This window comes from Mchenga conophoros, linkage group LG3 (assembly GCF_057382185.1).
Source record: "Mchenga conophoros isolate Kocher_MC1m ecotype Shallow Benthic linkage group LG3, M_conophoros_male_GT1.1, whole genome shotgun sequence".
In the NCBI taxonomy this organism is placed as follows: Eukaryota; Metazoa; Chordata; class Actinopteri; order Cichliformes; family Cichlidae; genus Mchenga; species Mchenga conophoros.
Window position 1 is genome coordinate 41,115,084 of NC_140528.1, and position 27,146 is coordinate 41,142,229.

General features: G+C 38.4%; 1 protein-coding gene and 1 pseudogene across 1 annotated transcript; both read left to right on the plus strand.

Moving 5' to 3' along the window:
• The window catches only part of LOC146578653 (uncharacterized), a 563,460-nt pseudogene that overhangs the window by 461,461 nt on the left and 74,853 nt on the right, over window positions 1–27,146 (plus strand).
• Window positions 697–26,943, plus strand: LOC146578677 (uncharacterized). The gene is made up of 5 exons (XM_085268814.1): window positions 697–831; window positions 2,176–2,232; window positions 5,425–6,069; window positions 21,512–22,702; window positions 22,832–26,943. Exons 2-5 carry the CDS (start codon window positions 2,214–2,216, stop codon window positions 24,925–24,927), a joined length of 3,951 nt encoding a protein of 1,316 aa, XP_085124940.1. The 5' UTR covers window positions 697–831; window positions 2,176–2,213; the 3' UTR covers window positions 24,928–26,943.

Consider the following 27,146-nt stretch of genomic DNA (forward strand, 5'->3'; position numbering starts at 1 on the left):
CTGGAAGTGCAGCTTTCCGCTAACTAAGCAACAGAGCCCTCTACTGGACACTATGCGTAGCTGTTCAGGCTTTGATCAATAAACAAAACTGGACCTTTAGACTCATTCTTTCTCCTGTACAGTCCCATGCGTTTTAGGTTTCTTCTAAGTGTACGCATGCTTATCACAATACTGTCCAAACTGCTCAATAACAGCAAAATCTCCCCATGCCTCAATCCAAGCATAAAATAGAACTTAATTAATTCCAATAAACGAGCCATTTTCTCGCACTCTGATCTGCACTGTCACCCACTTCACGATGTTTTACGGCAATATATCATGCTCGAACAATAAAAGATATGTTATAACGTGAAAACTTTATTGTTCAAACAATATAATTATCACGTTCGTACAATATAAATATTATATTGTACAAACGTGATAATTCTGTATATTGTAATAACGTGATATTATGTTGTTCAAACATGAAAAGTATCTTGTTAGCACGTTATAACGTGATAGACTTCTATTTTTTCTTTTGCCTGGGTGGCAGCTCTACTCTTCCGTATATATAAGCCTTGTGTCTCTGACAAAAGTTTTTCGTAGTCTTAAGCTATATTTTTGATCGGTAATATTTAATAGCAGCGATGAATTCTGCCATTTTAGGATCATGTTCTCCACCATAATCCCCACCCCCACCTCACCCTTTCACTTTCACTTTTCCCCGTGTGACGGCGCAACACGAATTCGGTCTTTAAGTCTGTTGATAATTCGATTGATCAGGAGAATCTATCATTGACCCCACTGAAATCTATGAAAATCCTATTAAATCCCATCATCGGTCAAACTCAGGTGAGTGCTTGTTCAGACATTTATTAGTTATGAAATGACTGTAGCGCACTTTAACAGACAGACGTACAGAAATACATTCTGACTCACCATCACTTTGCATTTAAGAATCTGTCTTTGATGTCAATTTCTAGTTAATGTCGTTTCAGCCAGTATTTGCAGCACATTTGAGGAGAGAATTTACCACACCCGTAAATCACATTGTTGAGGTTTTTAGCTGTAAAAGAAATTCAGTAGATCTTTTTTCTAAGTGTGAATAAATATATAAGCCTGTTTCAGGGCGTCTCTGTCAAATGTTTTCGTAAGCTTTCGTCTTAAGCTATATTTTTGATCGGTAATATTTAATAGCAGCGATGATTCCGCCATTTCAGGATCATGTTTAGGAAACATAAGCAGGAAGAAGAGTGACGTAAAAGACAAACATTCTGTAGGTTTAAAAACTTATAGGTCAATAAAGCTTCTCAACAACTTAAGATTTTTCCAATGGTGATATATCAGGGTTCTTTTGCAATCTTTTCCTGTTGTTTTCTTGTAACAACCCCCGACCCCCCAGTATCCATGCGAACATACTGAGCAAGGAAGTGAAACTTGAATTTAAAAAGACCAACCAAGCAAATTTTCTGTTAATATTTCAGTGTCCCTCAGTTTTTTTTCCGTTTGTTTTTTCCCCAGTATTGTGAGCTTAAAATGTTCATCAGAGATCAGAGGATTCAACAAAGAAGCACTTATAAGCATTAGGTATAAAGGACAGTACCCTACCCTAGTAAATAAACAGTTAAACCGGGTTAAGATGAGGTCTTTTTAAATAATGACGCATCAGTAATACAGACAGCCTATTTGGGGGCGGGGGGGGGGGGGGGGGGGGGTAGTTGGAGATCAAAACAACACAAAAGAATTTTGACATTAATATTTAACGGTCCCATTAAAATAATCTCCACCCCCACGTTAAGGCTGGAGATTATTTAACGGGATCGTTAAATGAGTGACACTGAAATATTAACAGAAAGTTTGCTTGGTTGCTCTTAACTCCACCCCCAGTTAATGCTTTCACTTTCACTCCTTCCCGCATGACGGCGCAACACGAATTCGGTCTTTAAGTCTGTTGATAATTCGATTGATCAGGAGATCAATCGTTTCAGCCAGTAGACTATTTGCACCGCATTCGAGGAGAGAATTTACCACACGCTATTGTATGCTCCAATAGAAAAACACTAAAAAGTATTACGTATAATATTATTTTATTATATTTTTATTATATTTATTATATTTTATTATATAATATATTAATATTACGTATAACAGACAGTATCTTAACTCTTTTTTTATTGTTTTAATTCTCCTCAACAGATGAATAAGCCTCTGATCTTTTTAAACATTTTAACATTATGGAGACTGCAGTTCCAGGTAAGTTAAGTCAGACTTTATCAGTCTGTCCATTTAAAAAAAAAGAAATTGTTCATATAACTTAAATCCATTAAGTTCAAAGCAAAACTTGAATATTTATAGCGAACACCAACAAACTCACAGCTAGGCTTTACTACTACTTTTATTTATTTATAAAATTTGCCATTTTATAGACCTTTTCTTGACTGTTTATCTACAAACTGCATTCCATTTAAATCACGATAATGTAAAAATAAATAAGTTCTATAATCTCTTTGAATCTTTAAAATATTAGATGTATTTTATAATCAGCACAGTGCATGCTATCACTAATTAACACTTACTCCTTGTTCTTATACAACACAGATTTGAGGTTTACACACTGAACAGTTCTGACTGAAGTTTTCTTTTTAGGACAGTTAACATGACCTGCCCCCCTCAGTTTCTTCAGCTTTCATAAATTGACAGCTAAATAATACTATTCAAAATGTTAAAACTTAATAAACATTAAAAACCGAAAAGGAAATCCCAAAATCATAAATATATTTTATTTTATCCTTTATAACTAATAAAACACTAAAATCCAGGTAATGGAATGGAATCCTTTGTCTCTATTACACATTAAAACAAGAGTCACTTTTGTGACACAAAAAACTCTAACTCTGACACATTTTCTAACTCATTAACTGGACTTTACTGTGCACTCCTTTGTGTGAGTCTTGCCTATTTCTTATTCTGTTTGATTTTCCCTCATCACTGACCTTTTTATTAACTTTATTATCATTGATAACATAGAATTATGTCTGTGCAAAGGCACTAAGAAATGTAGGTGCACATCTCTTTAGTTTTTGATTACCGTTTATTGGCTTTGTTTTAAGGATTTACATTTTAAAAAGTTAAACCAGGTTAAGATTTATTTATTATTTAATAATGAAACTGGGTCATCAGTAGTAGAGATAGCCTAATTTAAAAAAAAAAAGTTGGAAGTTGGAGTTCAAAATAGCACATAGGAGTTTTGATATACAAAATAATCTCCACCCCCACTGCACTTAAGGGGGGCGATCTTAAAAGTTATGTTTGGATTGTGTGCCAATGCAACAACCTTAAATGTTTGACTTAGTTTATAGATGTAAGATTTAAGAAAGTCAGTGCTTCTCAGAAACAAGTTTCTGCATACAGGGCTCATCTATAATCTAGTTCTGAAAGCAGTCTGGCTTTCTTAAGGTGTCTGTAACTGCCAAAAAGAGAAGATAATACACCTTAATATAAAAATCACTCTGTTAGACCAAACAGTCACAACTGAAGTAGCGTGTTTCAGTTTTAATAAAAATATACAGTATTACAAAACATAAGCCACATGGTCCTCATTTAAGTAACAGAAAAAGAGTCAAGCAGCTGATGGTGTAACTAGGTCTGTGAAACAGCGTGAGGTCATACTGTGGCATGATACTCCAAGCAGACCTCAGCTAGCCAATAAAAGTAACACACAGTTTGTACTTCGCATGTATAGTCTATTGAGACTGTACATGGTAAAATGTGATGAGATTTCTAACAAACTGATGTGATGTGATGGAGATTATTATGAGGGCAAGCCAAATTATTTATTTTTCTACATAATCGCCATTTCAGTCAATGCATTATTTTTGATGCTGTGGCAGTTTTACAATGCCTGTGCCATACCAGCTCAGCGCCATTTCCTTCAGGAAGTGTTGAACCTCATCTTTCACCTCTTTGCCAGAGCAGAATCGCCTTTCAGCTGGCTGTAAACTGTCTACACCACTTGCGAACGTTTTTGACATCCATGCACGACTGCCCATACACATACACAGTCAGTTGGCAATGAATTTCAACTGGTTTAACGCCTTTTGCAGTCAAAAATTGAACTTGGCACTGTGTGAACTTGGCACTTGGTGGTAGCGTTCAATTTGAGCTGTATTTTCAAGGGCTGCCAACCCAAGATTGAGCATCCCAGTGAAGCTTCACATGCTTGTTTGGGAGTGGCCCAAACAAGCATGTGAAGCACCGATCACAATAGTGTGGCCAACAGCCATACGAACAGTTTCTCTATGTTCCCACTGCTTTGGAGACCTTACTTTTGGGATTGCCCTAATAGCTTTTTGTTAAAACTAGCAGTTCATTAGTGATTGTTATAAATGTTTAATCAGTAAAGGTTTTGTGTCATGTATGACTTGGAGAACTGTATTACAGATTATGTGTAACACAGGAAAAAGAAAGCATGAATGTGTAGCTTTCTGTCTTTATAGTTACAGGTGGTCCCATAAACCACAGGAGAAGCTGTGAAATTCTGCCAACTGACAGAGAGTCAAACTGAACCAATTCCAAAAATTCTTTTTTACTTTGTTTTTATTTTGTATTTTGAAATACAAAGTATTTTGAAAGGTGCAAAAAATATTGTTTAATTTTGTGCTTTGATGATTTATAATGTTAATGATGACATCTACAGGTTGACTTCTTTCAGGCTGGACACTCATTTAAATGTGTTGTAATGATTGTCATTTCACTTTGATTTGCTGTCTAGGTAGTCAAGTGGGGTTAATTCCTATTAAAAGTCATCTCTACACTGCTCAAAATAAATAAAAATAAATAAATATATCACACTTTTTATATATGACATTGCTTAATCAAAGTATAGTATTGATCTAGTCAGTTAAGTAGCAGACGGGTTGTTGATCAGCTTTAGCTGCTTTGTTTTTTGTTTTTTTTAAATTAACAACTGTTGCACTAGATGGGAAACAATGAGACAACCCCCCCCCCCCCCCCCCCCCCCAAAACAGAAATGGTTTTACAGTTGGACGACACTGACATTTGTTCCCTCCATCTATTTCACAATTCAATAATACCAGTATCTGCTCCTTTGTGCCAGAAGGAGCAGGATCAGGACTGCAAGAGCTACAAGTTATCTCCAACAGGACACTGGTGTTGACCATTTTTATTTTTTATTTCCATCAAAAGATATGGCATCTTTTCATTCCCAGCATTATCCAGTCCATATTGATATAGATACCAAGCATTATCTTTTTTTTTTCTACTGAGATCTGGTTTGTTTTTTAAAGTGTACCTTTAGTTATTTTTTACATTTTTAACATTATTTTGGACAGCAAAAAACTTTAACAGTCTTGAGCTTCAGTCTGGAGCCAGATTAAGTTATTTTAGTGTTATTACAATGTTAATGTTAACAAAATGTCTTTTCAGTGCCTGAGCTGAGAGTTGTTTTGCTGGGGAGCAGCTGGTCTGACAAGAGTTTGCTGGGGAACTTACTACTGGGAGAGACCATTTTTCACACTGAAGAACTCAACTTCTTTGTCAGATTCAAAAGAAAGTTTAATGAGACAGAAATAGTTCTTGTTAACACTCCAGATCTTCTTCATCCTAACATGACCCAAAAAGAACACGTAGAAAAATGCATAGAATTCTCTTTTCCTGGACCGCATGTGTTCCTGCTGGTTCTAAATCCTGAAAACTTTACAGAGAAACATAAAAAGAAGCTGGAATCATTTTTTGAAAATTTCTGTGATCAACAATTTAAACATTCACTAGCAGTTATAAAACTCCAAGCAGAAAAATCACATTCAACAAAGACATTTCAGCAAAACCTACTGTTAAGAGACACTGTTGGAAAATGTAGAGCCACATTGTTGTGGGAGGAGAACCTTCTACAACTACAACAACAGCTGTTATCAACCATGGGCAGCATAGTGAAGGAGAACAATGGAGATTATCTCAGTTTGGATATTTACAAAGAACCAACAAGTGGCATTCTGAGTGAGCATCAAGCAAGGAGAAAATTAAATCAAGGAGGGCTAGTCGGTGAGAGCTTGAATCCTGTTACGGTTACTGGTAAGTACAAGAATATATTTCATAATGTAATAAATACAAAATTACCATATTTCAATTTCAAGTTATTTAATATGCTGATGGGTGGTAGAAAATGTATTAATTATTCTATTATGGGACATTTGTTGAGCCTTGATATGATTGTTGAGTGTCTTTTGACTGAGTTGATACTCATGGGAAAAATGTCATGCAGCTGCAGGTACATCAAGGTCTTTAGAAAGTATAAGTACAACACTAACAAAACTATTTAGATACACATTTATAAATAAAATTATTAAAATATGAGCTCATTATTTGTTAATAGAGCTTATTTCATATTTTAATTCATGGTTGATTCAGCCAGTTACTACTTAAGTATTGCATCCAAAGTGAGGACTATACTACTGAAATATAGGTAGGACCAGAGTTTGTTGGAGGGGGTTTCAAATTGAAAGAAAACTGAGTAGTTGGAGCCACAGGGTAGCTTAATTAAACCCTATAAGAGTTTCTTCATTTAACATAAAATATGAATAAGGTTATCACAAAACAACAGTAAATATTTCACAGAGATTCAAAAACATCTGTCTCTGTGAATCTGTCTGTTTAAACATCGTGATCAAAGTTCCCATCATAATAAACTGATAATGTCTCTGGGATGATTCACAGTTTGGAATTCCTTTAGTTAATTCATAAGGTTTGACTTTCCTCTTATTTGTAGTCTGTCAGCTAGCTTTAGTGAGACAAATCAGTGCCCAGTTAGGTTTAGAGATGGACCGATCCGATATTACGTATCGGTATCGGTCCGATACTGACCTAAATTACTGGATCGGATATCGGAGAGAAATAAAAAATGTAATCCGATCCATTAAATATCACGAAAGCACCTCACAAAACTTGCGACACGGCATAACTCAGCTCATAACCGTAGCACGTCGGAGCAGTGTGCTCACGTGATAGAGCGGCTGTGTGTATTTGTAGCCTGCTAGCAAACATTTCATCTCCGAGGAAGTTATGTCAGAGAGAAGTAAAGCAAGTGTGTAAGTTAAGTTAAGCTTAACAACCGATATATGGAGCAACTGCCTCTTCTCTCCCTCTCCTGCTGCTACTTCAATCGTGAAACAGCTTAATGATCAGCTGATCGGCTTTTCTGTCGGGAGTCCGTCTCTCTTGTTTGTTTTTGGCCCACTTTGCACCAGAAAGAGGAAACCAGCGGCTGAACAACAGCAGCACGTTTAAGCTTGATAAGCTGTTGTTAGAATTTATTTAATATTACTTTCTACACCAGGATCTTTTTCTACGTAGCTGACGGCTGGTAACTGTGCAGGGGCAGATCTAGCAAAGTTTAGCCAGGGGGGCCGATAGGGCATTAACAGGGAAAAGGGGGCACAAAGACATACTTTTCTTTCTTATTCTCATTTAAAATGTCTAGCTTTTAATTATTTAATAATTATCTGAATCTTACACCCAAAGTTTTAATCTGATGTAAAATGTATAGAAGTCCATTATTGTATATAGTAACTGTTAAGTCTAATATACCCTAGTAAGCTATAGTACTTTTTCCTTTGGGAAGATACCATCTGTGAATTCTGCAATTCTGTTGAAGAAAGATGTTGAATCTATTTAATTATTCTTGAAAAATAATTTATTTCTGTGAATTTTTTTCACCCTGCATCAAATCAATGTAATCAACTTTATGTTGATTACATTGATTAAGCATCATGAGGAAGAGGCTGGTTCCCTATTAGTTAGGTTGCTTAATATTTCTGCTAAGTACTCTTTAAAATACCAAAATAGGGAAGATGGAGTAGGTTTAACTTTATTAGATTGATCAGTGTTGTTGATCTATGAAATATTTTGGGTGCAGTGTTTTTGTTTTTTTTTTGTTTGTTTTTTTACATACAGGTATAACAGAATAGCTTTAGTGTTGTTGTTGTTTTTTAACTTGAGTATGAACTTATACAAAAAGCAGCAAGATATTAAAAAAACAGTTTTATTGATTAAAAAACACTATATCGGATTCATATCGGTATTGGCAGATATCCAAATTTATGATATCGGTATCGGACATAAAAAAGTGGTATCGTGCCATCTCTAGTTAGGTTTAGTTCAGACCTCCTGGTTTAAATAAAATAGTGAGGGAATCTGGTGCTGTTGCTGTTCTTTCACACAGGTGAACTGGGTTTAAATTAAATAAATACTGGATGGTCTCCTTCTCATTCATTGAAAAAACAGAGCTCTTCTGGGAAAGAAGATTAGGTTAATCAGGTTAAGATGCCTCTTCATCATCAGAGAGAATCACAAATGTGTGGGCATTTCCATAGAATGTTAAAACCCCAGCATTAAATACCAAATATAATGTCCATAAAGAAAAAAAAACATTCTTCAAATACTGCTACAGCACTATTTTTGTTACAGTGATTCCTTCAGTAATTCTAACTTTTTACAAGTGTACATCAATTGGTGCATCTAGGGTTATATTTTTAGACACATATATGTATATTTATTGTACTAATCACATTGGACTGAAGTAACTCAGCTTCAAAAACAAGCAAAGGGACAATTCATATTTAAAATATACATTTATTCAAGCAGAAAAAAGCAAATGGTTAAAAATAACTATAACAACAGCAAATATAATGTAAAGTCAAGTTCATATATCTGCAAAGGAAACTACAGGCTGCAATGCTAACGTATGAATAAATAATATGGCTATAAGACTAGTTAGCTGTGACAACTGACTTAGCTAAACTCACCAAAAAACAGTTCCAGCACAGTTACTCCTGACATACACATTCCTAGGGATGGGTACCGGTGTCCGGTGCCATGATGGCACCGGTTCTGACATAAACGGTAATAACCAGACCGAAAAGCAGCGCACATTTCGGTGCTTTATTTCGGTGCTTTTTTTTCCTGAGCTGTGATACACTTCTAGCCAATCATTTTACGTTTCCGAGGATAGTAGGCGGGCCCAGGTACGTACGTTCTTTTAGAGCAGAGCTACAGATTAAAAATGTCCAAGGCGAAGCGGTCAAAAGTCTGGCTGTACTTCACAGCAAAATATGCAAACTCAGCAGCCTGCAACAAGTGCTTTAAGCTGATACTGTGATACTGTCAAAGGAGGTAACACCTCAAATCTGATGAAACACCTGGCGACGCATAGCGTTTTTTTTAAAAGCCCAGAAATGCGCCGTATTTGATAGCTTGCTGCGAGACCTCACACCGTGCACATCTACTGCGGGTGGGTTGCCTGTTATGCAACATCCCCCAAAAACACAAAGAGGAGAGTCCTGGCCCCTAGCCCTGCCAGTGTAGCAGAAATGATGACGGATGATGATGGCAGCAGCAGCCGTTCTTCTCTGCGTGAGTAGCTTAATGTTGTTCGTGTGTAATTTACGTTGAGTAGGCTAACCACGTTATTAAATTAATGCATGTAAGGTGAACTAGCAAACATCATCATAGCTACATGCGGCTGTCTTCTTGTTTGATGGCAGATACTCCCTTCACCCTGGCCAAAAAGGCTAAAATGACCAAAGAAAAAGTGGAAAACAGTTAAACATGAGAGGTTTAGGACAAAGTTTGTGTTTTTTCCATTGTTTAAGCACTGCTTCCAGCCAAGAGTGATACCATATATGCCCCATAGCTGCAGAAAAGGCTAACATTGTTATCTTTTTACAAAAAACAGCTGAACATGAGAGGTTTTTGGACCAATTTTGTGTTCTCCATTCTTTAAGCACCGGTTTGAGCACCGTTTGAGCACCGGCACCGTTTCAAAAGTACCGATTTGGCACCGGTATCGGATAAAACCTAAACGATACCCATCCCTACACATTCCTGAATCTTATCTTTCAATCTGAACAGGATTGTCTCAAACTGTGATTATGCCCAATGAACACAACTCATTTTCTTAACTGAATGAGCTTCTAATTCCATAGCATTCTATTTAATTTTTCTTACAAAGGCCAAAGAGCTATCTACAAAGCTATAAAGCTATCTAATATCTAGAGCTGCTGCTTTTCCCCATGGCCTCTCTGTGTTGACTTGCTGACTACAAAGCCTAGTGTGTCATGTATTGGCCTGCCCCAGTCTCCACATTGACGCTTTAAATAACTCCATTCCTGCCCTGGATTGATTCTGTGAAGGATGTAGCCGTACCCTCTAAAACTTCTTTCTGTGTTTTTTTTCCTAATCCTCAAATGATGAGAGGGATCTCACCTTCTATCATTTAAGCTGAGCTGGACCCCCTTTTCCTGTGAATGTGTTCTACTTCTACAGAAGCCATCCTTCTGGGTGTCACTTCTGGCTACAGTCTTTCTCATCTACAGTAACTGACCTGTGAAAGCCTCTCGTAGCACCCAAGGGATTAGTTGTCAGCTGGTTTGGCTACTACACATGTAGGAGGTTTTCACTTCTTCCTTGGCATGCTGTTCCCACCCTGTACTATACAAGCAGCTTGGTGCGATAGGCAAATACACCTCCTGGGTTTGTTGCCTCGATCTGTTGCTCGGGCTGAAGTTCACTTGAACTGATTGATTGATTGATTGAACGATTGATTGATAATACTTTATTCATCCCGAGGAAAATTGGGTTAAGGCTGCCAGCCTTGCCAGCGCCAGCTGCATGTCCTCTGTGTAGCAGTGACTTACCTCAGCCTGATTTTCAGGTTGACATCCTGCCATTACACACCTTCTCTAGGCTGTAGCTGATTTCCACCGTCTTTTTCCACGGTCTTCCTTCTTGAAAGGTCTCTGACTCTGGGCTGTTCAGGTGCTAAAAGGTGATCTGTTCAAGCCCATTAGCATGCAGCGATGCCAAAAGGGACCAGGGTCCAAACATATTGGGTGCCAAGTGTTGATCTGTGGAACCAGCACTCTAGTACAGGAAATCTGAATGGGTTCTCTGTTAAAATAGTCCCAATCTCTGATCCTAAGAGTATTATCCAGTGAGCAATGCAGAGCATAGATCGAGCCGATGGGATGTCTACCCTTTTTTTTTTTTTTTTACTGTACTTAAACATAATTTTCAGGTATCTGTACTTTACTTGACTAGATTTCTTTCCTGACAACTCCTTAGTTTTACTACATTTTTAAACAAACATCTATACTTTCTACTCATTATTTTAGGTTTTACAAATTTGAGGGGAGTTATTATTTCACACTGCAAACCTTCCAACCTCTAACCGATATATATATATATATACTGTATACTGAACCGATTTGTTCTGAATGTTGGTACTTTGCCACCTCTGATCCTGACCTTGCAGGTCCAGTCAAATTGAAATTGAAATTGAAATTTTGTTTGTCACATACACAGTCATACACAGTACGATATGCAGTGAAATGCTTAGACAACTGCTCGTGACCTAAAGAAAAAAGAAAAGGCTATGAATAACATAGGAAATAAATATGAAAATTAAAAAGGGTAAATTTAACTAGGAAGGAATAAAATAAAATAAAATATAAAAATTAAAGTTAAAAATGAAATAACTGTACAACACAAATTAGAATGAAGGGTAAATTTAACCGGGAAAGAATAAGATACAATATATAAATTAAAGTTGAAAATAAAATAACTGGTCAACAAAATACACAATACACAGTATAGAAATATATAAGAATGTATGATATATATATATATATATATATATATATATATATATATATATATATATATATATATATATATATATATATATATATATATATATATATGACAGGTCCTGCGTGATGTGAACACCAAGGTATTTGAAGCTGTCCACTCTCTCCACTGGGCACTCGTTGATGACGGGGGTCTGGTAGTTCCTCTCCTGCTTAGTGCTGAAGTCCACTATCAACTCCTTTGTCTTACTGACGTTTAGAAGGAGGTTGTTCCTCTGGCACCAGTTTTTCAGATTCCTAATCTCCTTCAGGTAGGCGGCTTCATTGTTGTCAGAGATCAGGCCCACCACGACGGTGTCGCCAGCAAACTTAATGATGGTGGTGGAGCTGGTAGTGGCCACACAGTCATATGTGTACAAAGAGTACAGCAGGGGGCTCAGAACACACCCCTGGGGGGCTCCAGTGCTGAGAGTGGTGGAGGCTGAGACATGTCCGCCCATCCTTACTGCCTGTGGTCTGCCAGTTAGGAAGTTGGAGATCCACTGACACATAGATGAGCTGAGTCCCAGGTGCTCCAGCTTGGTGGTGAGTGTGGAGGGAATTATGGTGTTAAATGCAGAGCTGTAGTCTATGAAGAGCATTTTAACATAATTCCCCCTTCTAGTGTCCAAGTGAGTAAGTGATGTGTGGAGGAGATGAGAGATGGCATCGTCTGTGGAACGATTTGGACGGTAAGCGAACTGTAGTGGGTCCAGTGCGTCTGGTAGTGAAGAAATGATGAAGTCTCTGACCAGGTGTTCAAAGCACTTCATCACTACTGAGGTGAGGGCTACAGGCTACACCCTGCTTCTTCATTGAGAGAAGCAGGGTGGGGTTTCTTCGGGACAGGAACAATGATGGACTCCTTGAAGCATGTGGGGATCACAAACTGAGACAAAGAGATGTTGAATATCTCAGTGAACACAGGAGCTAGCTGGTATGCGCAGTCTCTGAGGATACGACTTGAGATGCTGTCTGGTCCTGCTGCTTTCCTGGTGTTCACTCTCTTGAATGCTCCCCTCACGTCATGCTCGGAGATGACGAGCACATTTCCGGTGTTGGCAGTATCTTCCTGTCTGCAGCCGTTAGCACCGCTAGCACTAGCATCATTGGAGTCCTTAGCTGCAGCCTCGAAGCGAGGATAGAAAGTGTTCAGCTCGTCTGCCAGAGTCACGTCCGCGTTCGTCATACCGGTTGTTGGTGCTTTATAATCCGTTATTGTCCTTAGTCCCCGCCACAGGCTCCTAAAGTCACTCTGTTGGAGTTGTGACTCTAGTCCTATCAGGTCCTACCAGCGACATCCATTGCAACACCTCCCCTCTAAATCAGTGCTCTTGGAATATGTGTGGGTTTAGTTTAGTGGCCTAGACAATAGGTCTGTTACTTTTAAAGGCTGGCGTAACCTGTGAAAGCTATTTATACAGATGTGACCGTATACTCAGACTTTTACTCTTACTACTTAGAATAAAATAGAATAGATTTATTTCAAACAACTAAATATAACTAAAATAACAAGAGAAAAGAAAAACTTGAAAACATTAGGTTTTATTGAATATTGAATATCTGTATGCTACACAATGTTTATTCAATTCAATTCAATTTTATTTATACAGCGCCAAACCACAATAACAGTCATCTCAAGGGGCTTTATATTGTAAGGCAGACCCTACAATTATACATACAGATAAAAACCCAACAATCGTATGACCCCCTATGAGCAAGCCCTTTGGAGACAGTGGGAAGGAAAAACGACCTTTTAACAGTCAAACGTTTTGATTCAGTAAGGACATCTCCTGGTTTGGACCAGCCCTTTTTTCAGCTGTGGCTTCAGCAATCATCAACTGACACTAGAAATTAAAATCAATTCTAACAACAGCTGATCAAGCTTAAACGTGCTGTTGTTGTTTAGCGCGATAAACAAACAAGAAAGAAAAGCCGATCATTGACTAGTATGCTATGACTTTTGGTATTTATGACTTTTATAGTTTTTTAGATATTTAGATTTTAGTGCAAATTTAGGCCAATTTCTAGGCCCATGAGAAAGATTCTTCTTTTTGCCCCATAGAAACAGACTTCATTTGTGGTGTGTTGGCTCTCTCTAGTGGTAAACCGGGAGTAGTACAGCCGAAAGGGTGTATGCTTGGTGGAAAAACTCCATATCCCACAATTCATAGCACGCCTCTACAGAGTCAAACAATGGCGGCCACTACTTTGTTTTTTATGTCTTTTATTAGTGTTTCTAGGTCCCAAAATAAACTTTTAAGATATTTTCAGGCGAGAATGTAGGTGTGTAAACTTCAAATATCTTTATCAAGACATCCCATATTAGCAACAGTGCTCTTACGATGTTGCTGCGCGACTAGCGGCTCTTCGCTAAAAAGCACCCGGGCTTGGCTTTCAGTGAGGCGGCTCACACTCGTTTCACCCCCCGATCGCTCGCAAATAGTCTTTGTCTCAGCTGGACTTATTTTTCGTTTATATGCGCCGATGATTCATTTATTCATTTTAGTAACTGTATAAAGAGTGAAAGGTGGTTGTCCAGATGCTGGTCGATGTGGGAAAAATAACTGAGTTGTTTCGTGGTGGCTAATGCGGAGCTCCAACAAAGGGCAGCTAGCCACCGGTGTATGACAGAAAGGACATGCGGGAAAAAGACACATACAAGGTGGCGAGGCAGCCGCCAATCGACCGGTGGTGGCTAACGCAGAGCTCAAACAGATGGCAGCCATGGATCAGGGAAGTTGAAGGCAGGAGAAGCAGACCCAAGGCGGCTGCCGGTCAGAGCGTCAGGTTAACTGAATTTCAGGTAACAACTTATGAACTGCACTCTATTTGGGTCAGATATAAACAGAGTTTAGGTGTAGTTTATTTTCGTTGTGCTGACTTTTTACAATCAGTTACAATAACTCGTACTGCATGCTAGCTAGCACGACGGAGTTTCTATACAGCTGTGTGTGCCCTAAGTTACTGATGTTGAACTTTATTTTATTCATAAGGGTTAGTTCGTAGAGTTGCCAACCGTTCCGTACAAACAGAATCGTCTCGCATTCAGAGAAAATATTACGCGTTTCGTATTGAGCTTAAAAGGAACACAGTTTGTCCCGTACTTCAGGTAGAACGGAAGAAGACACAAAGCTGGATTTATTCCCCTGTCATTCTCTCGCCTGTTGCAACTTCAATCATGAAACTGATCAATGATCGGCTTTTCTCTCTTGTTTGTTTATCGCGCTAAACAACTGCAGCACGTTTAAGCTTGATCAGCTGTTGTTAGAATTCATTTGATTTAAATTTCTAGTATCAGCTGATGTTTGCTGGAGCCACAGCTGTAAAAACGGCTGGTCTGTCACGGTCCTGGGTCGGTTCGACCCAGTATTTTGAGTTTCTTATGTTTTGGTTTATTTTTCCATTATGGATTAGTTCTTATTCTCTGGTGATACCGTTTTGATTATAATTATATTCTGACTCTTTAGTTATCTGTTGATGATGATGACGATGATTATTTCTGGTTTAGGTTTTGTTGTCTCGCTCTCGTGTTTGGTTTAGGTTGCCTGTGCTTAGTCTTCTCTGCCCGTATGTCCCTCTGTTTGCCCGTGATGTCATTATGCCTGTTTACGAGTCTGTGTCTCTGTCTGTCGTGTGCTTCCTGTTTTATTTTGTAGGTCTGTGTCCTATGTCAGTGCGTTCAGCTTTGTGCTCTCCCTGTCTCGTCAGTGTAATCAGCGTCAGCCGTGTCTCCCAGCTGTTTCCTCTTCGCTCCGTTCACCTCTTGTATTTAGTGTCTGTGTCTTCCCCTACTCTGTGTCGTGTCGTTAACGTCTGTTCACCCTCTCTTCCTCTGTGTGTTCCATTTGCCAGCCAGCCTTCCTGCCTACTCATTCCGTTCTTCCAGTTTAGTTAGTGTTTTTCTGTTCTGCTTCTTACCAGCAATAAAGCTGTGTGTTTTGAATTACTTCCGCCTCAGTGAGTCCAGCATTTTGGGTCCTCTCTTCCTGCCTGCCTACACACAGACATGACATGGTCCAAACCAGGAGATGTCCTTACTGAATCATCAGAGCTGAACTGGTGATGGAGAAACAGGTTTACCTTTTAGGTGACATGAATGAGTTGAAGGGAAGTTATGAACTGTTTCTGAGAGACGAATAACACCAATATCCTTTTCTGTGTAGCTGACAGCTGGTAACTGTGCAGGGGCGGATCTAGCAACGCTTTTGCCAGGGGGCCAGGTAGGGCATTAACAGGGAAAGGGGGGCACAAAGATATACTTTTCTTTCTTACTCTGATATAATATATTTACCTTTTATTAAATAGTTATCTGAATCTTACAACCAAAGTTTGTATATTAATACACAAGATTGGCTGTAGACCATTGTTAATCATTCAGAACACTGTGTAAAAATAACAAAAAGTGAATGCAAACGTGCATAAGTATTTATTTTACGTGTTTGATGTGTGTGGCAGGGCGTGGTCTGCAGTGCCGCTGCAGGGGAGGTGGACCCACCTGAGCGGCATCTGCAATCACGCCTCTCAGGCGTAAAGTCTGTGCTCTCTCGGCTGTTGTTTTGGTGTGTGTCGGGCTGTGAGATGAAAAGCTACAGCCGGCTGTGTGGGTACACCAACCATGTGTGAAAAGTGGTCAATAAAGTAATGTTACAAAGCGTGTTCATGCAAACATTGTCGAGTCTGCCGTGGTACAATGGGACTTCTGCTCATGAACCTCTGTGCACAGCGTCTGCAAATTGGGGCTGTACGAAGTCACCTCATCTTTACACAAAACTGTAAGCTGTCATCTGTGAGGCGCGAGCGGTGTTTGTTTTTACCATAGTTCATGGTGGAGAATAGCTGCTCTGCTGAGTTTTGCTCTCTGTAGCCGTATGAATGGCAAACTACACTGATTAGCAGCGGCATAGGCACACTTAAAATTTCTTCCGAAATTTTCGCTTTCTAGTTTTATCTTATTCTCTTACCCTAAGAATCTGAATTTAAAACCTAAATGCTGCCACCAGAGAGATGCCAAACTGTCTTTCGTTGTTCTGGTAACAGTGACAATAAAGATCTGTCTTATCTTATCTTATCTTATCTTATCTTATCAACAATATACACAGTATTATGTGTATCAAAATACCGTTTCACCCCAAACCATGGTGAATCTATAAGAATGTCAAAATAAATCTTCAAAGGAATAAAACTAGAAATTACCGATAAATAATAACACACTAAATTTAAATTAAATTAAAAAGATAAAAATGTACTAATGCTATCTATGTACAAAAGACAAAACAGGACAGGAGACATTACAAATGATCATGTGCAATTACAGTAAAGTGAGATGTTGTGCAATTGATATTGAATACCAGGTTATGGTAAGTTATGGTCAGGATACTGTGGACAAGACAAAATGAAAACATGTGCACGATGTAAAATGTGCAAATATAACATAATGTGTTCAGTAATCATGTGACTGAGGTGTGCAAATAAACATATTGTTCCAAGGTACAGTTTATAGTGCATTTGTGACAGTTTGTCTTGTTATTATTGAGTCATTTGTAAAGTGTTTATGTTTATCAGTCCTTTGGTGGTAGTGAGTTGAGGGCTCTGACTGCTTGGGGTAAAAAGCTTTTGCAGTGTCTGGTGGAAATTGTCCTTCACACATCTCTTTAGTCTTCTGAACATTTAGAGACAGGTTGTTGTTCTGGCACCAGTCCACCAGGTTGTACCTCCTCTTTGTATCTAGACTCATCGTTGTTGGTAATGAGACCCACCACTGTTCTGTCATCTGCAAACTTGATGATGCAATTTGGGCTGTGTTGTGTTGTACAGTCATGCAGGGTTAACAGCAATGGACTAAACGCACAGCCCTGCGGTGGGCTTGCGCTCTGTCTGAGGACTTTGGAAGTGTTATTTCCTATAATGACAGACTGAGGCCTGTCAGTTACGAAGTCCAAGATCCAATTGCAGAGGGTGGTGTTTATTCCCAGTAGGTCCAACTTCTTTACCAGCTTCTGAGGAATGACTGTGTTAAATGCTGAGCTGAAGTCAATAAACAGCATTTTGACATAAGGGTCCCTAGGGACTAAGTAAAGCGCTATACAAATACAGGCCATTTACCATTTTTGTTGAGGTGGGAGAGAGAAAGGTAAAGAGAAGATGAGATGGCATCATTTTTGGGGCGGTTTGGGCGGTAAGCAAATAGTAGCGGGTCCAAGATCTGATGTAGCTGAGTTTTCATGTTCCTCAATACCAGCTTCTCAAAGCACTTTGTAATGATGGGCATACGTGCCACCGGCCGGTAGTCATTGAGGCAGGACACAGTAGACTTCTTTGGGACTGGGATGATTTTTGTGGTTTTGAGGCATGCAGGTGACACAGCTGAGCTCAGTGATGTATTTAAGATGTCCGTGAAGATGCCTGCAAGCTGGTCAGCACACTCTCAAAGCACCCGGCCAGGTATGTTGTCATTGTCAGGTCCTGCAGCCTTTCGTGGGTTTACTCTGTGAAGTGTCTTCCTGACATCTGCTGTGGACAAACAGAGTACTTGGTTGTTCGGGGAAGGGGGGCATCTTCCTTGCTGGCTCTTTGTTCTCTGCCTCAAAACGTGCAAAGATGCCATTCAGTTTATCTGGCAAGGAGGGATCACTGCTGCATGCCGCAGGTGTTGTCACGTAGCCCATGATTGTTTGAATACCCTGCCACATGCACCTAGTGTCCTTTGAACTTGTGAAATGTGTGTTGATCTTTTCTGCATACTCTCGCTTTGCTTCTTTGGTGGCTCATGATAGATCTGCTTTGGCTGTAGTATAGGTGTCCCTATTGTTGGACTCAATGGCAAAGTCTTTGATTTTCATCAGGTTGCGTAGCTTTGCAGAAAACCAGAGTTTGTGTTTTGCATGGGTGATGACGATCTTAAAGACAGTGACATCCTCATTGCACTTGCTGATGTAGCTGGTCACTAAGGTTGTGGACTCATCAAGGTCCAAAGTATCTGTATTTGTAGCAGCTTCTCTAAACATATTCCAGTCTGTGCAGGAAGAAGAACATGGAGAGAGCTAGAATAGAGTGAGAAAAAGGCAAATATTCACAATGCCAAAGAAGTCTACTGTGTCCTGCCTAAAAGACTACCCCCTCTGGCCATGTTCTCACCTCTCACAAGGCTGATCTGATCTGTTTGTTGATGAGTCTATAGACTGGGGTGAATGAAGTATAGAGATGTTGTCCTTTTGTCCAATGTGGGGGAGGAGTGAAGCCTTGTATGCATGCATGTTTTTGTAAACATGTCTAACGTGTTGTCCCCTCTTGTTGCAATGTCAATGTTCTGATGAAATTTGGGTAGAACTGATTTAACTGTGGTGTTATTAAAATCTCAGGGGGAGATGAAGAAGCCGTCAGGTTGGACTGTTTGCAGATCACTAATAATCTTGTAGAGTTCACAAAGTGCTCCACTAGCTTTAGCATTAGCACTAGCACTAGGTGGGATGTAATCAGCAACGATGATCACCACTATTAGGATATAAGACAGTCTGCATCTGACTGCTAAAACATCCACAAGTTCTGAACAATGCACATAAAGCTTTTAGCTGAGCGTAGGTCCCGGCTTGCTGCGCTTCCGCCTCCTTGCACACCGCTTTTGACGGACTGCCAGGCTGAGAAGCAATGGCGCTGCAAACTGGCAACTGCCGCGATAGCACAGTTTCTCCAGTATGTCTATCTGGTTGTGTTTGCTGACGCTTTTCTAAATCCAAAATTGTTGGTGGTTATAGACCTGGTGGTCTGTAGTTCCGACGAACATTACAACTTTACATTAAACCAGAACTTAAATAGAACTTGAATAAGACACAAAAATGCAGCATGGTTTGGACCCGGTGTGGCCAACTGCAACCCATCACGCCGCCAGTAATTTAGCCAGAAATGACAAAAATTACTCCAAGGTTCCTCACAGTGTTACTGGAGGCCAAGCTAATGCGATCCAGAATAAGATTCTGGTTCGATACCATATTTTGAAGGTTTTCAGGGCCAAGTACGATGACCCTACTTTTATATGAATTTAGAAGCAGAAAATTAGAGGTGATCCAGATCTTTATGTCGTAACAACATTCTTGCAGTTTAACTAATTTGTGGGTGTTATCTGGCAAGATAAAGTTAGGTGGATCGAAGAACAGTACCACATGGAAGCACCTGTTAAGCATCATAGTGGCTGAAATTAGGGCTGGGCGATGTATCGAGTTTTTTAAAAATATCGATATATTTTTATACGAGATATAAGATGTGACAATATCTTTTATATTGATATAGTCTATGTTACGTTATAATTATAGTTGTGGAGCCACAAGTTTGCCTCTCTTTTGTCCGCTTTTGTCTTTACGCAACGTTACTCCTTTCATTTTCTCAAAAATCGACAGTGCGTCTTATGTATGAATTCTGGTTGTGCTTGATGACCGCGAACCGATCTTATGTGGAACACGGCGCTCAGCAATCTGTCAAAAAATGTTTTCGCTCGACTTTGGTAAGCTACGGAGCTGCACCGGCTTGATGGATTGTCGGAGCGTTACAGCTACCGAGGAGCCTCGCAGAGTGATACGTACTGTGCTTCAACGTAATATTACCGTATTGTGTGTGTATAAGGACCATAAATGGCACCTGTTAAGAGACACGGTTATGAAGCGGATTTCAAACTCCAGGCTGTCAGTCACAAACTTGGAAAGAGAGCAGCTGTGAAATCTGTCTTTGTTATTATGCTCAGCGTCTTTTAGTTTACATTTTGACTGCACAATTGTGAGCTCTTTGTTATGCACAAAAACAACATAGTTTTCTTTTATTTATTTATTATATATTATTTAATAAATGCTCATAATTTATTTTTGAGTAGTTTTTTTTCATGTATGATAAAACTGTATGATAATAAAAGTGCCTGTGTGACATCTGGGACACAGCTTTGACTAAGAACTCTCTTTTTGTTCTTAACTTATGGCTTTAAAAAAATATCGAGATATATATCTTATATCGCCACCCAGCTAAAAAATATCGAGATATGAATTTTGGGCCATATCGCCCAGCCCTATAGCTGAGATGAATAGCCACATGGCTTAAATCATGAGCAGGGCACAGAAAGGAATTGGCAAGAATACCACAGGAGAAAAACACCAGCTGCTGGTAGACAGAACAGTCACCTGAGAATGCAAGGCCAGACTGACTAACCTGTGAACTGCCTGGATTGATTACAAGAAGGCCTATGACTTGATGCCCCACACATGGATCTTGGAATGCCCAGAACTGTACAAGATTAACAGGACCCTGAGAGCTTTTATCAGTAACTCAGTGGGGATGTGGTGTACAACACTAGAGCTCAACTTCAAGCCAGCAGCATAAGTCATCAACAAGTGCGAGATCTACCAAGGAGATTCTCTGTCCCCACTGCTGTTCTGCATGGGCCTGAATCCTCTCAGTGAGATGACTGGCTACTCAAATTTTTCTAGTTATATACATTTCAGAGGTATATCCCTCAATAATGTAAATTCAAAAAAATTGCAAAAGATAGTTTTCAAACACAGGAATAGGGGGAGGAAAAAGGCAAATGATTCACTGTTGTGACTTGAAAAAGGAACAGCCAGAAGAAGGGGAAAGAAAGAGGTTATCAATTTAAAGAAATGTATACATTTATAAATTTGTTACATTTTCTGCAAATCCAGAAGGATAAAGGAGATTACATATTAAAACCAAACATAAGAACATTTATAACTTGTTTGGATCACCTGCTGAACAATTTGTAAATTTCAGTAAAAGTGTACTTAGTAATTTTAAATGGAAATTTTACCTTTCATTTATTTGGTCATTTATTACAGCACACGCAATGAGGATCATGCTGGTTGGAAAGAGCGAAGACAAAAAAAGACTGCTGGGAAACATTATCACTGACAAAAAAGAGTTTGGCATTAAAGGTAGTCTAATGAAAGACTGTCTGGCAGCCAGTGGTGAATGGAACAGAACCCCAGTAACAGTAGTGAAATGTCCAGACTTGTTCAGTCTATCTGTGGAATCTGTGAGACGAGTGCTGAAGAAGTGCGTGAGTCTTTGTCCTCCTGGACCAAATGTCCTGCTGTTAGTGAAACCTTCGGACTTCTCTGAAGAGAACAGAAAAACTTTCAAGTTCATCCTGAGTTTGTTTGGTCAAGATGCCTTTAAACATTCAATGGTTGTTGTGGCGCATAATGAAAACGAGAATAACACAGTGCAAAGACTAATCCGAGATTGCAAAGAAAGGGTGCACAGATTTGGTATTGATAAAAAAGATTTAAAAAAAGACAGACAAGAACTGATGGAGAAAATTGAAAAAATCGTGAGTGAGAATAGAGAAGGATATTTAACTTTAAATGAAGAGGCAGAACTTCTGAACCTGGTGTTGTGTGGTACAAAAGGAGTTCAGAAGACCTCAGTAATCAATGCTATTCTTGGACAAAGAAAGTTTGATCCACCTGCCAACACATCAGAATGTGTTAAACATCAGGGAGAGGTGTGTGGACGTTTGGTTTCCCTTGTAGATCTGCCTGCCTTGTATGGAAAGCCTCAGAAGGAAGTGATGGAAAAATCACTTAGATGTATCTCCCTCTGTGATCCTGAGGGTGTCCATGCCTTCATCCTGATCCTACCTATGGGTCCCCTCACTGATGAAGACAAGGGAGAGTTAGACACCATACAGAACACATTCAGCTCTAGAGTCGATGACTTCACCATGATTCTGTTCACCGTGGACTCAGATCCTACAGCTCCAGCTGTTGTGAACTTTCTAATGGAAGACAAGCATATCCATGATCTCTGTGAGAGCTGTGGAGGAAGATTTGTTGTTCTCAACATGAAGGACAAGCAAAATGTGTTACGCAGTGTAGAAAAAATTACTCAGAAAAAAGGCAAATTGTGCAGCTACACAACTGAAACATTTACATATGCACAAATAGAAAAGATCATAGAAAAAGAGAAACAGATCGCTGATTTGGAGGGCGAACTTAACGACCTGAAAACAAAGACTACAGTAAGCTGTAAGTAATGCAAACCTTTTTTTTTTATCATAGAAATGCCCTTATGTTGATGATGTAACCATTTACCTTTTAAATTATACAATTCAAACTATTAGTATTCAAGGTATCTCTTTCCAACTCCTTTAACAGATGATGAAGAGATTAAGAGTCCAGACTGTCTCAGGATTGTGCTGATTGGAAAGACTGGCTGTGGAAAAAGCACTTCAGGAAACACCATTCTCGGAAGAAAAGAGTTTACATCAGAAACATGTTCAACCTCAGTCACAAAATTTTGTCAGAAAGCACACAGTGAAATAGATGGTCGTCCTGTTGTTGTGGTCGACACTCCTGGATTGTTTGACGACAGTTTGACCCCTGAAGAGGTTAATGACGAGATCACAAAATGTATCAGTCTTTTGGCTCCAGGACCACATGTCTTCCTACTGGTTGTACAGATTGGCAGATTCACACAAGAAGAGAAGGCGACACTGGAACTCATCAAAAAGGTATTTGGAAAAAATTCTGAGAAGTTCACCATTGTTCTTTTCACAAGAGGAGATTCACTGGAACAGGACGAACTGACAATAGAAGATTACACACAAAAAAAATGTGATCATTCCTTGAAGAAGCTGATCTCTGACTGTGGAGGAAGATACCATGTGTTCAATAATTATAATAAGCAAAGTCACTCACAAGTGAATGAGCTGATCACAAAAATTGATAACATGGTGAAGAAAAATGGAGGTAGCTGCTTCACCAATGCGATGCTGCAAGACGCTGAAGCAGCAATAAAGAAGGAGATGCAGAGGATTCTCAAGGATAAGGAAGAAGAGATGAAGAGACAGCAGGAAAAGCTTCAAAGTACATATGAGGAAAGAATCCAATCCATGAATAAAAGAATGGAAGAACAGAAAGCAGAAATTGATCAGGAAATAAAGCTGAGAGACGAACAACTTAAAAAACTGCAGGACAGCATCCGCATTCAGTCTGAAGAGAGGAAGAAAGAACAAGAAATTAGAGACGAAGAAGACAGGAAGAAAACAGAAAAGGAACAACTTCAAAGACAGGAGTGGCAACGAAAAATGCAAGAACTGGAAAAAAGACTAAAATCAGAGTCAGAATCTAGGGAAACAATTTATAGAGATCGTGAAGTGTACAGAGAAAAAATAAGAGTGCAACAAGAAACTTGGGAGAAGGAAAGAAAAGAACTGAACGAAAAACGTAAACAAGAAGATAAACAGAAAGAAAAAAAAATCAGCGAGCTCCAACAAAATTACAATCAAGAAAAAGAAAACTTTGAACTAGAACGAAAGGAAAAAGAAGATAAAATGAAAAGAGAACAGGAAGGGAAGCTTAAAGACTTGGAGGAGAACTATCAGAAACAAATTGAGAACATGCAGGAGAAGTTTAAAGAAGAGGCCAGAAAAAAAGCTGAAGAATTCAATGATTTCAAAGAAAATCAGGAAAAGGACTTTGCAGCACTGATTTTAAAACACATTGAAGAGGTGAAGAGTCTGAAGCAGCAACATGAGACTGACATGCTGGAAAAGAAGAAGGAATATGGAAGATTAAAGAATCTGTCAGAACACAAAGAAAATAGTCTAAAGGAAGAGATAGATGACCTGCTGGGTAAACATAAAGGGGAAATGGCTGAGTTAATAGTGATACTCTTGACTCAAAAGAAAGAAAACAAGGAAAAACTAAAACAACTACAGAAATCGTATAGAACAGAGGTGGAACAGTGTGAAAAAAAACTTTCAAAGGAGAACCAAGAAGAAGAGAAGGAAAAAATTGGTAAACTACAGAAGAAACAAAAAGAGGAAATCAAAAATTTGAAAGCAAACCTAGGAACTAAAAACAAAGACGAACAGAAAACACAAAGAAACAGGCTGTCCATCAAACATGAACAAGAAATGTCAGATATGAAACAAAAACTCTTAGACCAACAACAACAAAGAAAGAAGGAAGAATTCTATAACTTACAAAAAGAACATGACAAAAAACTGAAGAAATTCAAACAAGAGCTTCTAGCTGAAAGTGAAACAAATCAGAGAGAAAAAATGGATGCACTATACACCAAACACGAAAAGGAAATGGAAGAATTGAAAAAGGAATTTGGGATGCAAGATGAAGACAGTATCAGAGAAGAAATGGATGAAATGCAGAAAAAACATTATAAAGAGATGAGTGAGTTGAAAGAAAAACTTTGGACTTCAGAGGAGAAACAGTCCTGCTTCGTTTCATAAATAAAACTGCTAAGTCGAAAAAGAGAGCTATTTTAAGCCTGGAAGAATGCAACACATAACAACACTTAAACCCATGAATTGTTTTCTTTGTCTTTTTTACAGTCTCTTGTAACATCAGGTAATATCACTGTCATAGATACAACATGGCCAACTTTCAATCAGGTCCTAAAGAGGGAAGATAAGTTTAGACAAGTCCTAATTTGAAATAAAATAATTTCACTAAGTAAAACTTGGATGGTCTGTTGGTACAATTAACTGCACAGAGTCATATTATTTTATTTTAATAATATTTTATTTAAAATGTTCAAAAAAGGCACCAACACCACAAATACAGTCAACAGCTGCAAGTTGTCTAAGTTAAAGCCTAACCGTTGTCAGTTTTCTTAGCATATGAATGCCATATAACATATAATTATCAAGTATGTGTTAATAACATTTGAACAGGAGGGTTACATAATGATCCCACCCCTACAATGGCACAGTTGTTGCATCTTTTGTATGCTGTTTATTTCTGTTAATCTGGACATCTTAACAGAATTCTGCGGGATCTGGTTCAGTATTGGAACTGCGCAAAGAACGTGCAGTGTACACCTATGTTGTTTATGTTTATTTCCATTACGCTAAATGTTATTGTATAGTATTGTAAGTGTACATTTATTGATGCTCTACTTTCAAGAATTCCCATCCAGTCCCCCTTATATATGTACAAACAGTGCTGTCTTACATTTAGTTCCTTAAGGACCATGTTTTTTGCTTTGCCTTTTGGATTTCATGTTTTGAGACCAAAGATAGACCCAGAAGACATTATGTACACTGTAAATGGTACTGTTTATTGTGAAAGAGATTGAAATCCCCTGGCACATTTCCATCCAAAAGTGAAATAAAAGGACTTAACATCCATCCTCTTTATGGTTAAAGTGACACAGAGTGTTAAAACAGTCTATCTATATGTAATTCTGCTAATAGTAAATATTTTTTAATTCTAATTTAAAACTCAAATATAAATGCAATTTATATGATCAATGAGAAATGTATTTTGAGTAATGGAAATTATTGGAATGCCTACATTTGTGTGCATTAGTGTCTATGTATGTGAGGCTGGCTGCAGGAATGTGGAAGATAAGAAGTGTGAATGAATAAGAGAAATTATATTAATTGTTTTGTGACTGAATGAACACAGAATCATAGTTTATATGTGACTTTTCCAGCAGTTAATCATGAATAATTCTAATCAAAATACAATCAAGTATAGGTTTAACCAACATAATGAATAAGAAAATTTAACCTGAGTAATAAAATGATTTTAATAACACGCCTCTCACTGAAATTCTTTATGAAGTTGTGTGTGCTAAAGATGATTGTGCTTGGAGGCTGCGTGGGAGAAGGATGGGAAGACACTAATCTTATAGAATCTCTGACTTTAACATATACGATTTAAAAATAAGCTATATGGAAGATATTGTAAGTGAAATACAGAGATATGAAGAGAAAAAAGTATTCACGAGTTAAAAAGAGATCAAATTGAAATCACAAAGAGTTATGATTCTCATGTGAAATTGAGTTAATAAATCCTATTGAAGTAAAATGTGTAAACTGAATGAAACATGAAGGATAGTATATTAATATGTGATTGAATATATTTATATGCATGTTATGGAGTTAATGAAACTCATGTTAAAGTACAACATAGAACATAGAAAATAAGAAAATGTAACCATTGAAATGAAGTGGCTTCAAAGTTTGAACTTCAAATCATTTATGTGAAAGATCACTAAAAGATAAAAGAAGCTACAGGGTGTGACTTAAAATGGGTGTTACAGATTGGAAATAGGAATGCTGTGGACTCAAGAGCAGACTCAATTGCTCGAACTATGTACAATTATACACAATACATTTATACAATTATACACAATTATTGTACAATTTATTGAAGGGAAAATCAACTTAAGCAGCGCCGAAGGTGGAATGGCTAGTTCCATCTCATTCTCTAGTAACCGCCCATATGGAAAAGAAATAGCAAAAACTTATATGTGATTACTCATGAAAGTGGCCACTTTCGTGAGTAATCATATAAGGCTTACATGATTTACTCATGAAAGTGGCCACTTTCTCATTACTTTCATACATTGTTTTAGTAAGTATCCAAAACATACAAGTTTCGTTATATAATTTTTCAAGGGATCTTATATCTGTTTTCACTCTTATATGCTTTTCATACA